This window comes from Agelaius tricolor, unplaced genomic scaffold (genome assembly GCF_023055355.1).
Source record: "Agelaius tricolor isolate 1412-34295 unplaced genomic scaffold, bAgeTri1.0.p SCAF_38, whole genome shotgun sequence".
Taxonomy (NCBI): domain Eukaryota; kingdom Metazoa; phylum Chordata; class Aves; order Passeriformes; family Icteridae; genus Agelaius; species Agelaius tricolor.
Window position 1 is genome coordinate 3,418,924 of NW_027269298.1, and position 16,678 is coordinate 3,435,601.

The 16,678-nt window shown below is 56.9% G+C and overlaps 1 protein-coding gene across 2 annotated transcripts in view; it reads left to right on the forward strand.

Annotated features, from left to right (window-relative positions):
• Positions 1-3,288: 3,288 nt before the first annotated feature.
• Positions 3,289-16,678, forward strand: part of NOTCH1 (notch receptor 1) — a 42,605-nt gene continuing 29,215 nt past the window's right edge. For both annotated transcript variants that reach the window (XM_071453973.1, XM_071453974.1), the window contains exons 1-2: positions 3,289-3,499; positions 5,180-5,261. In XM_071453973.1, the coding sequence (XP_071310074.1) occupies positions 3,442-3,499; positions 5,180-5,261 (140 nt within the window). In that variant the 5' untranslated portion in view covers positions 3,289-3,441. The remainder of the gene's footprint in view (positions 3,500-5,179; positions 5,262-16,678) is intronic.

Sequence of the window (16,678 nt, forward strand, 5' to 3'; positions counted from 1 at the left end):
GCAGTAACAAAAAAATATTCCCAGAGTTTCACTCATTTAATTTTAACTTATTAAAACTTTTAAACATGTGTGGAGGTTTCATGTTTTTAAATCACTAATCACATGGACAGTTGCCAAGGTTTCTATTAAAGCCTTTTACAAACACTATTTTTAAAAGGACCTAAAATCCCATTATTTTTAACCCCTGAAGACCACTCAAAAGAAAAAGTTTCTTTGGATTTATGTCTTATTCACCTCTTATTGCAAAAAGATTTATGCTGGGCGCTGACTTCAGCCTTCCTCCCTATTTTACTTTTGCTGGTAGGAGTCTCTGGAGGAGGCGTCTGGGAGAAGGAAACTTGAGGAGGTTCCCCACGAGGATCTTGCAGCAGATCCCTCAGTACCAGGGGAAGGATGGTACCAGATTAAATCGGGACATCCCGCAGCAGCGCCTGGCTGGAGGAGCCATCCTCGTGTTCAGGCTTCCATGGGAAACCACAGAGGACCCTTTTAGCTCCCTCCCAGCAGAGCCTTTTCCCCAAGCAGAGCCCCAGAGCTGCAGGGTCACAGAGCCCCGGGGTGATGGCAATAAATAGATGTATTTGACCTGCTGTGCTCGGGGGACGAGGCGACGCGGCTGCGCGGCCGCACGCCCGGTCTGGCTGTGTTTATGCTGTGGACACCACACAGACCCTTCCAGCCACGGAGCAAACCCAGGGCCAGGGCTCACCCCTGCCTCCCCATGTGCCTTTCCAGTCCAGCACCTCCAGGAGCAGCCTGGGACACAGGGTTGTGCAGTGTCTCCAGCACCCTGCACAGCCCTCAGCATCACCACCTCTGCATCCCCAGGTGGCACAGGCAGGGCACCCTGACAGCCCCGTGTCCCCAGGCATGCCCATGATGGCTCAGAGAGGCAGGGGGGCTCTCCCAAGTCTCAGGGATCAAGTCCCAGAGCACAGCTGAGCTGAGTGCACAGCACTTTCTGCACATGGAGAACAAGCCCGGGCAAAGCTTTGGCTGGTATTTCCAGGCAGTGGAGCTGAGATGCTCCCTGCTCCGGGGGCTCTGACAGAGAGGGGGAAAGGGGGGAGATGGAGAAAGAGCACAGAGTCTCCATCTCCAAGGATGCCCAAGTGGAGGAACCTCAGGCTGTCCTCACACCTCCAGATGAGGCTGAGGATGGTGACAAGGTTGTGGTGGCACAGCTGGGGTCACATCCCACTGCCCAGTTGTTGTCACCATACTTGTGTCTGCAGGGAGGATCGAACAGGCAGCACCCACATTCCGGAATTGTTCAGGGCTTGGCTACCAGTGCCACCTGGACCCTGAGTGCCACCTGGACCCTGAGTGGCACCGAGCTCCACACAGGGCCCTGGCTCCCCAGCCCCTGTCAGGGCACTGTTTTAGAGGCCAGAGTGGGGAAGGCAGGAGGAGCAGGGAAGGAGGGAGCCGCGGGAGCGAGGCACCGCTGCAGGGCTCACGCCTTTGATCTGGTGAGCAGACTCTGCCCTTCGGTTTGTTTAATTGTTTCACACTTGCTCTGGAAATAGTTTACAACAGGAAGCAGTGGGATAACAGCAGGGCTGGCATGGGATGGGATGGGATGGGATGGGATGAGCCCGAGGGCTGGTGGAGAGGTACCCTGAGATGAGAGACACAGATGACCACAGTGTCACCTCCTTCCCATTAACCCATTGCTGATCCTCCTTCCCCTTCCTCTTTCCCAAGCTTTCAGCCAGAGGCTGGCAGCCATCCCTTCATGTCCTCATGTTTGGGAGCTGTAAAAGAACCATCCAATACACTCCAACAGCCTTGAGGTAGACACAAGAGTCCAATGGGATTTTTACCCACATCCCTGGAAGAGCTGGTACCCCAGATTCTCCACACTGAGTTTTTGCTCCCCTGACTTTTGCAGGCACTGTAGCCTCTCTGAGCAGGGCTCATGAGGAACCATCATTTTTAAGCACCCTCACGCAGGCTGTTCCCATCAGTGGTGCTCTGTGGGTACAGCCCTGAGCAGCCCCTGCAGCCATGGCTTGCACGAGACACCCACAAACACTTGTTAAGGGCTTCAACCTGCCCTGGGCTCAAGGCCTGGATGGATTTCAGGTGGAGCATTCCAGCTTGGCTTTTATTTTTTTTTTTCAAACTTGACTGTGGCCCAGGGCAGCTGGGGCAGGAGTGGGGCTCTGGGGATGAGGGCACAAGGACCCCCTGTCACCACTGCTCTAACAGGAACCTGCACACACGTGGGGGTTGTGGGGCTGCCCCTGGGTTTGGCTTCCCCGTTTCTCCCAGAGTGTTTGTTTATTTGTGGATGCGGCAGCGCACGGGGCTGGCCAGGCTCTGCCTGGGAGTTCATGAGTTCACAGCACAAAACAAACAACATCCGACCCAGCTGCCGGCACCTGCGGGGGAGCTGGGTGGGAAATGGCTCCGCATACCTGCACACACCTGAGTCCTGGTGGGGTCAGAAGGGGAACCCCACACCGCGCTCCCCAGCACTCAGGGGATGGTCAGTCCCTGTCCTGGTACCCCAGCACAGCCACCCCATTCCCGTGGTTTGTGTGCCCCAGGTCCTTGCACGGACACACCGTGGGTCAGGCTGGCCTGGGGTCTCCTGTGCTCACTCAGTGGCTACTGCGGCCCCAGGGGCTGTGCAGGGACTGGGGGGGCTGCACTGGGGAAGCTGTGCAGGGACTGGGGGGGCTGCACCGGGGAAGCTGTGCAGGAACTGCATTGGGACCATGGAGGAGCTACACTGGGATTACGCACGGTGTGCACGGGTGAGGGCTGCATCAATACTGGGGTGGGGGCTGAACTGGGGTGTCCAGAGCTGCACTGGGGAAATGCGGGGCTGCTTGTGGGGGTGCATGCAGGCGCGCAGAGCTGTGCTGGGGCTCTGTAGTGGCTGCACGTGAGAGCTGTACTGGAGCTGCCCTGGGAATGGGGGGCTGCCCTGAGGGGTTTGGGGGACGCTGCACGGAGAGAAGGAGCTGCACCCGGTGCATCCGTGTCTGCATTCGGGGGGCTGCACCGGGGGTGTCCGGTGGCTGCACAGAGGGACGCGGCTGCCCCGGGGCTGCCCGTAGGGTCTGCGCGGACCCCGCAGCCCCACTCGCGTCCCACTCGGGGACCGTCCGTGGCGGGAAGGGGGTTCCCGGCGGCGGCCCCCCGGGCTGGGCAGGGAGGAGCGTCTCGCCCGTCCCGTCCCATCCCCTCCCGTCCCGTCCCGCCCGGCCCGCCCCGCACCGTCCCGTCCCGCCCCCCGCCGCCCGGCCCGGCCCGCCGGGGCTGAGCAGCCGCGGGAGGCGCCGCGTTCGGAGTCGCTGCTCTCGGGCGCGCTGTGTTTGGGGCTCCCGGCGGGGCGGCGCGGACCCGCACCGGCACCGGCTCGGCTCGGCTCGGCTCGGCCGAGGCCCCGCGGATCTATGCGGCTGTGAGCGGCGGGAGCAGAGCGGGATGGAGCGGCTCCTGGCGCCCGGCCTCCTGGTGCTCCTGCTGCCCGCCCTGACGCGAGGTGAGGGCCGCCGCCGCCGCGGGCCCCGCACCGGCCGCCCCGCAGGAAGTTTGCCGGGAGCGGGGCCGGGAGCGGCGGGCACCGGAGCGCAGCGGGGCGCGGCGGGCACCGGAGCCCGGCGCCGTCGGGGGGTCCGGGCCGGGAGGTTCCCGTGGGAACCGGGACTCGGCTTCTGCGGCGGGACCGGAGCGCGGCGCCCTCGGGGGGGTCCGGGCGCTGGGTCCGCGTGGGAACCGGGGCTCGGTGCCACGGGATGCGCCGGGACTGGGCTCGGCTCTTGCGGGAGAACCGGAGCTCGTTGCCAGCGGGACAACCGGGACCGGAACCGGGCTGGGAGAGCGGGGCTGAGCCCCGCGGGGGTGGCCGGAGCTCGGGGGAGCCGGGGCCGGGACGGCGCGGGGGAGCGCGGCGGGGCCGGGGCTCGGTGTCCCGAAGGAGGCGCTCGGGGCCACCGGGAGCCGGAGCTCGGTGCCCGGAGCTGCCGGGGGAGCGGCGCTCGCTGCCGTCGGGGGGAGCGGAGCTCGGTGCCGGGGCAGCCGGGGCTCGGCCCGGCGGAGGGGCGCGCAGGGCGGCCGCGCTCCTGCTGCTGTTCTGCGAGAGCTTTTGACCGTTTTGCAAATTTTTCTCGGTTTCCTGTTTCTTGAAAGTCGGGGCCCCCCGGGGCCCCCCCTCCGGGGCGGGTCCGGGTGCTTCGCCGCAAAGCGCTGCGCGACCGTCGGGGGCAGCGGGTCGGGGCACGGGAAAAGAGCCCCTAAAGCGGCCGGGAGTGTGGGACGGAGCGGGGAGCAGCCCATCCCAGGGGGTCCGGACCCTGCAGTGCCCCCCTGCCCCGGGACCGAGCTGGTAGCCCCCTCCGGAGAGCCCTGAGAGGATTTTGGGGAGCGAAGGCAGCGGTGCTGCTGCCACAGCAGGGCTGGGAGCCGTGAGAGGCGAAGTTTGCAGAAAGTTGCGCCCGGCCGGAGCGGTGCCCAGCACCCCAGCCCGTGTGCCGTGGGACACGGAGCCCCAGCAGGGTGACCCGGTGCGCTCGGCACCCGTGCAGGGCAGGATCTGGGTTGCGGCGGTGGCGGTGCGGAGCTGCAGTCGCTCAATGTGAAACTGGCCCGGCTGCACACGCGTGTCGCAGAACCAGTTACCGTGAACAGCGAGCGGGCAGAGAAGGGGAAGAGCGAGCCGGGGTGGAAATCGGAAGCGATTCTGGTACTTTCAGCGAGTTGCTGTGGTAACTCTGCAGAATTTGGCTCTGAGGGCCAGACAATGAAACCTTTACTCATAGCAAGTTATGACGGGCAACTCATTTCGTTACCGAGCTTATGGTAACTAATGGGCCCCGGGCTGGATGTTTTTTCCCAAATGGCATTTGTCAGTCAAGGGCCTGATCTGGGGCTGCTCTCTGTCAGTCCTCCTGCTGGAGGAGCAGGCACAGCCTACCCTCAAACCCACCCTGGGTTTATTTTTAGGTGAGCCTCTCAGCGCAGGGGCCACACAGTCCCTGCCCCGTCCATCACCCTGCGGGCGAGGGCTGCCGGGTGCTGGACCCCACCTCACCAGGCTGTGCAGGCACAGGGGGTCTGGGGGTCTCAGCGAGCCTGTCCCCAGCCCAGGTGACACCAGGGGATGCAGCCCCCCTGCTGCCACCGGGGCCCTGAGCTGTGGCTAATGCTGTCCCTCTGTTTGCAGGTTTACGGTGCTCGCAGCTTGCCGAATCCTGCCTCAACGGGGGCAAGTGTGAAACTTTTCCCAACGGGACGGAGGTGTGCCAGTAAGTATGGAACAGCCAGAGGATTTTCATCTCCCCCGACCAAAGTTATTGACATTCATGTTGACTTTGCTTTGAAGGCTCTGGATTTAATAGGGCAAGATGCGTTTTCTTTCCTTGAGTGGCAAGAATAACCTGCTTGTGTAGGAGTCACCGCGAGTTTGGCAGGATCGGGCTTTGTTCCTGGCTGGGTGGAAAAACATGGGCAAAGGGCCATGTTTTGCTGGTGTTAGCCTATGCAGACTGCCCTGCTGATGGAGCAGGAGGTAGGGCCAGCCTGCGGCGCTCCTTGGACCGTCAGGCGGGGAGGGAGGCTGTCTGTCTGTCTGTTTTCCAGCTACTCCCTCCTGGCCCTGAAGCATTGCCTTTCAGTCCCTTGCACACTAGGGTGACAGGTACACCTCCAATAAACACTCAGGAGAGGTTCCACGGCATGGCTCTGGCTGCTGGAGCTGCCCCAGTGGTGTCCGTGGGCTGATGAGGCATCGCCAGGGGAGCAGGGCACCTCCTCCTGCAGCCCTGCCAGTGCTGGTGCCAAGCTGTGGTCTAGGCTGGCGTTCCTGGTGGGACCTGGCACCCAGACTGGGTCTTTCTGCAAGCTGATTGTGGGGAAACGGATGTGTAAAGCGTTGGGACTCTTTGAAGGACCAACCGACCCACCGCAGCGATGGCCGATTCACTCCAGGCTCCCAGGGAACAATAACCAAGAGAAATGAATAAGACTCCAGCTCCCTTTTTAAAACTATTCCATAAAAGAAATGTGAATGGGCAAGGCTCTGTTTTCCGGCCAGATTTCCCCTCTGCCTGTTGAACGCGGCCTGAGCTGCGAGCAGGCGGGGAGACGTTCCCACCCACCCCAAATTTCCAAATAGGAAGTCCTCGGCGGAGGAACCTGAAGGCATTTCCAATCCCAACCTGTTGAATGGCAGTTTCCCTTGACAATGTGTGTTGCTTTTTTGCAAATCCGCCTGGGTGCCGTTACTCTGCCCAGTAGCCGGGCACCTCCCGCCCCCTTCTCCAAGCTGAGCCCCCCAACCCTTTGGTGCAAATAAATCAGCAAATCAATCAGGCACATGAGCAATTTAATGGACAAAGGCTGGGTCCCTTTGTGAGGCACTAATGAATGCACGCCACTTTTTTTTGCACAGAAGCCCTTACCAACGCTTGACGCTCTAAATCTTGTTTTCTTTCATTCAAAGAGCGACAGCTGGGATTCGGTCGAAATTCGGCAGCTATTGTTAAGGGAGGCAGATTAATGCTGTGTGACTAATCATGTATGGCTTCCCAGAATGCCCAACCCTCCACCCCCTCCCCAACCTTACACCCCTCCTTTTCCTTGTGGTCATTCTTTCCTTTTTTTCTTAAGTCTCTGCAACTCCTGATTTACATTTCATGTGCAGATGGTGATGGAATCTAATTAGATCTGATGTGTGCGAGCTCTATTTGGAGAAGCCTCCAAAGTAGGCTCGGGGTGGGTTGGTTTTTTTTTTTTTAAGAGAAAAAGTTAACTTTAAAGAAGTTCTTGGTTGCTGGCTGTGAATAACCACTTTTCTCTTGGCTGCAGATGCCTTGTGAGCGTGTGTGAGTTATTTTTGCAGGAGCACAAGGTGTGTGCTCTGGCTGTGTGAAAGCTCTTGTCCCGTGCAGGGCGATGGGGGCAGATACTGGAGGTACAGCCAGACTGAAGGAGGTGCAACTTCCCAAATTACCTGATAGCAGCTTGCAAAATCCTGGTTTTTCACTTTGTTTGAATATCTCTTGACGAGGAGCTTTGCTTGCAAGCTTCTTAAACAAAGCAGAGCCAAGAGCACAAGATAGCAGACACAGAAAAGCTTGGCACTGCCCTTTGGCGCCTGCGTGAAATGCACCATTTTGGCTGCTGGCCACATCTGTGCTCGGCCTGGCACTTAACAAAGTTTGGCCATAAAGCCCCTTTGTGCTGCCCCCACAAATCCAATTAGAAAGTGGAGTGAAATAAATAGTGTACGAGGGGGATGCTGCTCCAGAGGAAGAGTGTCCCAGCACTTGTGGCGGGACAGAGCTCGTTGGGTTACGTGGAGCCACTCTGATAACTCCAAGCCCAGGTTATCAGCCCTGCTACGGAAAGGAAACTGCCAGTGCAAGACCAGGAGCTTTCTCAGCTCTTTATTATTTTACAGAGATAGTTTGTCAAGTTCCAGGTGCCTTATCTTGCTTGTCCCTTTGCCAGGCGGTGCAGGGCACACAGGGCTTTAATTGAATCCAGGGACCAAGTGTTGGATTGGAGGGCTTGAGACAGAAGCACCCTAATTAGGCTCCTTTGGAGCTGCTTTCCATCTTGGCAGGGTATTATCTGGGTCTTTCAGTGCAGGAAGAGCAGCAGCAGGTTTGTGGGTCTTGCACAGACCCCAGCTGAAGGCTCTGGGTGTTTTTGCCCCAGAGCTGGAACTTTAAAAGGTCCAGGCTGGAGTTGGTGGCTGCTGCAGGGCTTGGAGTGAGGTTCCGTGGTGCTGGGGAGCTGTGGCATTCCAGAAAAGGCCCTTGCCTTGGACTAAGGCATTTTCCCAGACTAAATGAGAAGGTTTTTCCAAGAGGTCGTTTTTGACTTCTAGTGATAGCTCCTAATTAGACTGTTGGATAACCCTAGTTTTGACTGGCATCCCTGCAAATGAGTCGGGCTGATTTTAGCTCCCTGTGCCATGTGACATTTATTCCCAGGACCTCCCTTGCTCTGCTAGTTAAAAGCAGATGGCATTGAAAGAGGGCTGAGCTTCCAGCCCTGCCCCACCAGCCTCTCACCATTAAAGCCAGAGGAGCCGTGCCTGGGTTCTCCTCTCGCTCAGAGAAGCAAAAGAGATGGAAGTGGGAGAGAATAAGTTAAATTAATCACTGGGCTTGTGCTGAAAAGGGGGAAAAGTCAGTTTGCTAAAGTACTTCCTCTGTTTATGAATCAGCACAGCGTTGTCGTTCAGCCAGGGCAGTGGCTCCTGAGCTGGTGCCCATTGCCACCACCAGCTTCCACGGGCAGCGGGCCAGAAACATGGGAAGAAACATTCTGAAGGGGGCCATAGTGGGAAGAGGAGATTATTTTAGCTCAAAACTCTTTCAGGAGACAACCAGGAAGGCAGAGGAGTGATGTGAGCCCTGTGAGTTTCTGTGCCCTTCAAGTTATTCAACTGCTCAGTCATTGTTATCTCATTGTAAAGGGCGGAAGTTTCCTTCTGGTTTGGTTTTTCTCATGTGCTTTAACCCAACATTATTTCCATGAAATAATAACAAAGAAAAAATGCAGTCTCGGTGCTGGAGAGGAAGAGGGTGGAGTGTTGAACAATCAACCAGAGGAAGCTCTTAAAGAAGTAGAGGAGCAGTGATTCAGCCATGTTGAGAACTCTTGTTGGCTCTTTGGAGTCTGATCTCATTCTCGGAAAGAACAAGGTGGAAATGGGTAAGAGGGGAGATTTAAAAATACCAAAGTGTCACCTGTTGCGGATTCCAGTGGAATAGAAACTGAAGCCCAGCTGCTGAGGTCATTGGGACAGCAGTGGGGGTTTCAGCTCTTGTCTGAGAGAATCTCTTTGTGTCTCTGGTCCCTGCGAGGTGTCTCGGTGGTTGTCAGTTGTCTCAGGTGGTCCCACTCACTTCTGCTCTGTGTCCTTGGGGTTTTATTGCTTGGGCTGAGGTTTTTTGCTTGGTTTGTCTCTGTGGTGGCCAGAGGGTTGTCCTGCATGGGAAGTGTTTGAGAGGAGATATCTCAGCAGGTCCCACAGCACAGAGATGAGCAGGAGAGATGGGGTGATGCAGAGGGGGTCAGGAACTCACAGTGGTGCTCATCACCTCACATGAGTGGGGCTATTCCCCAGCAGGGACTCAAGCTGTGTGCTCACAGAATGGTTTGGGTCAGAAAGGACCTTTAAAGGTCCTCTGCAGTGAGCAGGGGCATCTTCAGGTTCCATGGTCTCGTGGTGTGAAGCAGCGCATGGGGCTCTGCTCCCTGGGGCTGCAGGTCACTCACTCCATGGCATGGGTATGTTTTATTCCACCAAAATCTCTTCCATCTCAACACCTGACTCGCTGTCCTCCTTTCTGCTGGCAGCCCCAACACGTCCATTTGTTCCAGCTGATACCTCACACCTGGCCTCACCTCCCAGGCTATTATGGTTTATTGTATGTAGCATGAGGGTGACACGTATAAGTCACTGCTATACCAGGCTATTCACCAATTAAGGGCTCGGACAACATCATCAGGAGGCAGTTAGCAAGTTTTAAAATAACATTGTTTGGAAATTAACCTGCTTTTTCCAGGCCTGGAGGTGTGGTGACCCTTGTTTTGCTCGTGTTGGTTGGTGTCCCAAGTGGTGGCAGCGTGTGTACATGAGTGGAATGTGAATTTTATAGAGCATCGGCGTGTTTAACGAGGGAGTAGCCCCAGGGTGCACTTAGGGAGAGCTGGTGAGCTCTGGATCTGGATGGAGACCTCTCTGTGGTTAACATGCTGCCAGGTGAAGGTTTTGCACCATCTGTTGGGGCTGCAGAGGGGAAGAGCCTCTGGGATATAACTTAAAGCCCCCTGGGAAAGCAGACCTGCTGTAGGGTCTTGGCTGAGTCCTGCCTTCTTCCCAGTGGCCAAGAAGGGACTCAGGGTCCCCTGCTGCACTCAGGGCTGTGTGCAGGCATCCTTGAGGACCTGCCAGGCTCCTTCTGCTGCCCGGGATGGGGCAGCACCAAGGGGCACTTGGGCTGCTCACTCACCACTCCCCAAGCTGGGCTACCCTGCAGCTCTGCTTTGTGACCAGCAGTCTGGAGAAGTGATGGTTTGGGATGGTTCCAGTTTCTCCCCAAATGGTGTTTTCATCTCATTACATGCCCCTGGCACGTGGTGCTGAGCCTGAAGGGTGGTGCTGCATCTCCCCCATCCCAGCAGCTGTGCCCAAATCCCATCGGTCCCTGATGCTGCCTTGCTGCAGGGTGCCCTCGTGAGCCCGGATTTGCTGCAGCCAGAGTTCTGGAATAAGGACAGAAATGCTGCTCTGGTGTCAAAGGGACAGGCTGGATTTTGGATTTCTTGGGTGTCTGAGTGCGGAGGCACCCAGGAGCAGAGAGGTGTGAGGGTCAGGCCCTGCTGACTGGATTTTATAGCAGAGCTCCTGTGTGTGATGTGGGGAGGTCTTTGCAGCACCCTGCTGGTCCCAGTGACTCCAGACCATGGCTGGAGGTTAGAGGTGCCCACCTGGGAACTCCCCAGGGTTTAACACCTTGTGCTGGCAGAGCAGCTCAGTGCTGCTTCCACTCCTGATCATCTGGCCAGGTGTGATGGTGCCTGTTCACACCTGGACACCCACACCTGGACTCTGCCTTCCTCTCGTGCACATCTGGTGGGTCAGGTCCTCTCCTGTCACCTCCCCATGGGCAGGTCTGTGGTATAGGATGGTGCTGGGGTTCCAGATATCTCAAGCAATTTGGTGGTGGTTAAAAGGGTGATCATGGAACTGTGGAATAGTTTGGGTTGGAAAGGACCCTTAAAGATCTTGTTCCACCCCTGCCATGGGCCGAGACACCTTCCACTAGCCCAGGTTGCTCCAAACCCTGCCCAAGCTGGCCTGGGACACTTCCAGGGATCCGGGGGCAGCCACAGCTGCTCTGGGCACCCCGATGGTGCTGGAGGTTCCCATTGGTAAATGCAGTGCTAGGTGTGAGAGATGCAGGAATAAAACCTCTGTGAGGTGCTGGTGATGGGGGAGAGATGTTTGGCTGGGCTATATGGGGAGCTCTGCCTCCAAAAAGAACATTTTCAGTTGGAAGGAGCCTACAATGATCACTGAGTCCAACTCATGCCTACCTGCTCACATGCAGCAGAATTCATGCTGTGCTTCAAGCCAGCCATACCCAAAACCAGCTCTGTTGGGAATCCCAGCACACCCTGAGCTGGGAAGGACCCACAAGGATCATTGAGTCCAACTCTTGGCCCTGCACAGAACAAACCCAAAATCCCAGTGTGTGTGCCATGGGAGCAGGATGCTGGTGAGCTCAGGGTGTGCCTCCCTCACACTGCAGTAATTAATGTCTGCTTTAAGCCCTCACCCGTCACGTCCTCCCCTTCCCCCCGTGGCAGCCTGGAGTTAATATTGGAAAAGCCAGTTAAACAGTTAATGTTTAGGCCATGGTTATTAGGCTCTTGCACATTTCCAGCAAAGGGAGCCGAGTCGCATTTTAATGGGAAACTTTCATGCTCAGTCAAGTTGCAAAAATTTATTTGCGCCGAAGTAATTTTCTTTTAACAAGTTTTCACCCTAATTCCCTTCCCCAAAACCTGGATTTAATGGTATTTATATGGGAAATGGATTTATTAAGTTTTAATGATGCTATAATGTTGCCCTTATTTAATAGAAGGGGCACCCTGCAGGCAAGTGGGCTGGGAGGGCTGGGTGCCACAGGGGCACCCAGGGGTGGGCAACCTGTGCCTTTGGGCTTGGTTTAAACTCACCATGGCTGAGAGTGGCAGTGCCAGCTTTGCTTTGCCCTCTGGGCTGTGCAGGATCTGTTGTCAGGCCTGAGTTTGGCATCCTGCTGCCAGTGCCTCCTCATCCTCTGTGGTGTGATGTGATGTGATGTGATGCTACCTGTGCCTGTCACACCTGTCCCCAAGAGGAGCAGGGCACGGAGCCTTTGGCACTGTGGCTTTTGGCTTTGTCAGCAGGGTGATGGGGACCCCAAGGGCCACACACTCCCTGCTGGCATCACTGCCTGGGGATTGAGCATTTGTGAGTGACCTGTGGTTTATTTTAAGGAATTTTCTGCAGCCATGGAGGAGAGCATGTTCCCAGCACTCCCACCCTGCTGGAGCATCCCTGCTTGAGTGGAACAGGATGAGACCCTCCCAAAGGCTCTCCTGGCTGGTGAAGCCATGGGCTGGCTCCTCTGGAGCAGGTGGAGGAATGTGCCTGTCCTCTGGGATGCTTTGGGGCGGGCTGGGAGAGTGACCCCACGGGGGAGCGGCAGGGACAGAGGAGGGGCTGTCCCCGGCCCCCAGCCCCTATTAAAATGTTAGACACAGACCTCCAAGTCAAAAGGCAGGGCGACAGACGGCCCTTTCACAGGGCCTGCTGCTCCCCACAAAAGGGGGGTTTCCAGGGGAGGGGGGCAGGAATGCGGGCTGCGGCCGGAGGGCAGAGCCGCCACCATTGTCCTGCTCCCTCGGCGAGGACGTCATGTTGACACAGGGATTTCTGCCGGCAAAAGGTGTCAGAGGAGGCACAGGCTTCCCTCCCTCTCTGCTGTTTCCTTGGTTAAACTCGGCAGCAGCAGAAATCCCAGGGTGCAGATCCCAGGGGCTGATACCCGTCCGCTCTCGGCTCCTTAAGCACATGGTTTCCAAGTGGGCAAGAGTTTTGTTGCTGGTAACTATTTCTGGGGGTTTTGCTTGCAAAGGGAGACCAGCAGCTCCATGGCTGTGAGGTTGAGGGGAGCTGGAGCCGTCCCTGTCTGGCCATTGCCACCTCTGCCCATTCCCCATCCCACTGAAATGTCCCCAGCAGGAATTTCTTTGGCTTTGGGTTGGCTTTGTGCCACGGGGCACCCGTGCGCTCTGCAAAACCCCCCTCTCCTCCTTGTTTATGAATATCAGGGCTAAATTTAGCTTGTTTAAACTTTTGGTGGCTGTTCAGATCCTAATCGTAGGTTTGAAGTTTGGGATTAGACGAGTGGGATGGTGGGGTCACGAGTGGGAGTTTTCCATATTTGGCTCTGGGGCAGTGTGATGTTTAGCCAAAACTTGGTTTGAGGGGGAAAGGGGAAAAAAGAGCGAGTCCATCATCACTGAGTGAGATGGTGACGCTGGGGCTGTGTGTGTGCCAGAGCTCTGAGAGCACAGCAGAGTGAATTCAACCTGCATGGGCAGCCAGTGCTGGGTCCAGAGCGGGGTAAAAACAGCAGTTACCCCAAAAAGGGTGGTGAGGGAGGAGTGAGCTCAGGCAATGCTGGGCTGGCAGGCAGCCTGTGGAGGTAGAAACTCCTTATCTCCCCCAAATTCTGACTTTTTCTTCTGCTGGCTTAAAGAACATCACATATTTAGAGGGCAAAAGCAGGGAGCAATTGCACAGGGGGTGTTCTCAGATGCCACAGGGGCTGGGTGCTGTTCCAGTGTCTGATGGGCACTGTGGGGGCTCCTTGGGGGACCTGCCCCAGGAATGTGACACAGGTGGGTGATGGGACCATGTGCCAGCCCCAGCCCAGGCTGTGTTCCCTGGGGATCCATCCTTCATGGTCACCCCATAAATGCAAGAGCAGGAGCAGGGGCCAGGGTGAGCAGAGTGAGCTGGGCTCCCACAAACAATGGGGCTGTGCAGCTTTGCACTGGCAGAGGATATAAAAAACATCCACTGGGGAAAACAAATATTTCATAGCAGCCATTGTTGAGGGTGGGAATGGGGCGAGTTTTGTCTTGGGCTCTTCCTTCGACATCTTTCATGTTTGTTGTGAATGAAGCTGCATTGAAAGGCAGCTCCTTCCCAGGTAGCCAGATACCACCCCTGAATAGCCTGGCCACTCTGCTTAGTAATGGGATTATATTGTTTTTCATTACAATGGGAACTTTGATTCCCAAACTGTCCTGACTAATGTCTGCTTAAGAAACAAAGGCATTTTTTTTCCTTCATAGGAGGAACAGGGCTCTAGCATGTTTTTTCCCCACTCCTGTCCACGAGTATATCCAGCTTTGGGAATTCCTTTAGTTTCTCTCCAGATGAAAGTCTGGATCTTAAAATCTCAATTAGATGACTTGGGCTAGGTCAAAAAATGAAATGGAACAAGAGAAAAAAAAAAAAAACACATCAAAGACTTGGGATTGCAGTTTGCTTTTTTAATTAAACAAGAATGGAGATCTACTCTTGCTTTATTAACCTGATGTCACTTGGAGTAACCTGCTGCTTTGCCAACCACCTCCCTGTGTGAAACTCTGCTTTTTTCCCAGGCTGGTGTCCCAGAGTGTTTAATAAAGCAGGACCTGGATGAGACTTCTTAAAAAACCACCACTTAGGTCTTGAGCTGGGTTTTGGTACTGGGAGCTCCGTCGTGGCTGCTGGAGGTTTCTGTGGGGCTGTGCTGGCACCGGGGCAGCTTCAGGGTGCCTCACCCAGTCAGGGTGCCCCACATGGGTGAGGGCAGCTCTGCCTTTGTGCCATGGCTCTCCTGGCAGCTGTGGTGAAGCCTTTGGGTTGTTACCAGCCCCACATGGGTGAGGGCAGCTCTGCCTTTGTGCCATGGCTCTCCTGACAGCTGTGGTGAAGCCTTTGGGTTGTTACCAGCCACACGTGCCAGGAACCACCGAGCAAAGCTGCAGGTGAGGTGTGGAGCCAGAGGGGGCTCAAGCAGCCCCCCAGCCCCTGGGAACAGGGAGTATGCACAGCCCCACGTGCTCCAGGGAGATCAGGGCAGCACCCAAATGTATTCCTTGTCTCCCTGCACCAATTTCCTTCTGAGTGCTCTTGGTGATACCAGGCAAGGAGGTTGGGGCAGAGACCAAGGTCCTGAGCTCTGATTCCCCAGCAGGATTGTTTTCCAGACCTCCCTGGCTCCAGAGTGTGCTCCTGTGCCAGCAGGATGTTTCCAGGGCAGGAAGCCATCCTGCAGATCACAGTAGGCACCTGTTGCTTCATGCATCACGGGAGGGATCCTTGGGGAGGCAGTGGAACAAGAATTAATCAGCTGGAGTAAGAAGCAGGTTTCTTCTCTCAGGGAGACATATCCCCAAGCACTGGCCTTTTCTCTGGTCAGATTACAGCCAGGGGAGCTCAGGGTTCCCTGGGCTGGCATGAGCAAGCGTGTCTTACAGGAAAGGGTGTGACTTCAGGGGAGAGCTGGGGTGCTGCTCCCAGGCCGTGCCAGGCAGGGAGCCACTGGCACAACTGGAAAGGTGACTCCTGTGTGTGGCAGCCTGCTGGAAAGCAGGGGCCCTGCTGCCTGGGCCGTGCAGCTGCTGGGGCACAGGGGAAGCTGTGGGGCTGTGGTTGCCATTGCCAGCCCGGGGGTGACGGTTACCCCGAGAGGAGCAGGGCTGTGTCACTGCTCTGCACCTGGAGCAGCCTGCGCTGCCTCTGGGCTCCTGTGCAGCCAAGGGAGGCTCTCCTGAGGGCTGGTTCTCCTTCCCTCAGCTGTTGCCAGCAAACATGTGAAATCTGAGTGTCCTGCTCTGCTTCGCTCCATGGGGTCCCGACCACGCTGGCACAGCCACCCACAGGTCACACAGCACATTTGCTGCTGCACGGGGCTCTGGGGGTGTGAAGGTCCCAAGGGGGGACCCTCTGCACCACTCAAGGTCACAGTTGTGCTCCTGAACCTTCTCTGTGCTGGGGTGGCTCTGCCTGAGGCTCTGGGGCTCATCTGAGGTGGCTGTTGTGAGCCACAGGAGCAGAGAATGGCATCCCCCAGCCCAGCCTGTCGGGGTGGGAGCCTCTCCCCATGGTGGGAGACCCTGAACCCTGCACCAGGGAGTGTCCTGGTCCCATTGGTCTCAAGTGCCCCCAAAATGGTGCTTCAGTAAAGACCTGAGCCTGCCCTGCTCATCTTTCCCACGCTGCTCAGACCGTGGGGAAAACAACCACGGCCGTTGATGCTTCCAGCAGCTGAGGGTGAGGAAGAGGTTGGGTGATAGCAGAGCAGATAAGAGGGAGCCTGGATGTGGGGCCAGGGGCCAGGATGGGGGTCCCCACCAGCCCCCTGCCCCTCCTGCAGTGTGGGGCTGTCCCTTGAACCTGCCCCTCCACAGGATGGGCATGGGGGACAGCCCGTGCACGTGCTCCAGTTTACACCTGGTTTCCACTTTGCTTGTTGGGGTTTTTTGTACATTTTAAGCCCAGAGTGGGTTTTACCTCCAGCCCTGCCACAGTCTCAGCATTCCTTAGGAGGACAGGCTGTGGCCTGGCAGGAGGGCAGTGGTGGTGTGAGCTGGGGGTGATGCCACATCCAGGACACCCCTGGGACACGGCCTGGGCTGTGCTTGTGCAGGGCTGTGCATCCTGAATTTAAACAAAGCCCCCGTGCTGCCGTGCAGGAGCTGTGCTGGCTGGGTGTCATCTGTGCTGGCTGTGGCAGATGGCAGCTCAGTGCAGAGAGGAAAACATTAGTCTTGGGTCAGAGGTCACAGAAACATCTGCCTCGGGATGCTTTCAGTGCCCGCATTGCTGCGCAGGGACAAAACCTGTTGCTGGTGGCTTGGAGCAAAAGCCTTGTGCACCACAGAGCCAGCAAAGGGCTGGCAGCACCAGAGCCATGCACAGGGAGCAGCCAGAGCAGAAACCAAGGCTGGGGGCGCTGGGATGGGCACCCCAGCTCTGGCACCTCTTGCAGAGGTGCTGGAAGCTGTGGCAGCCCAGCAAGCAGAGGTGTGGAGCAGAGCTGAGGCAGCAGCTGGCCCTGATACTCCTGCAGCTCATTCATGCTGTTGATTT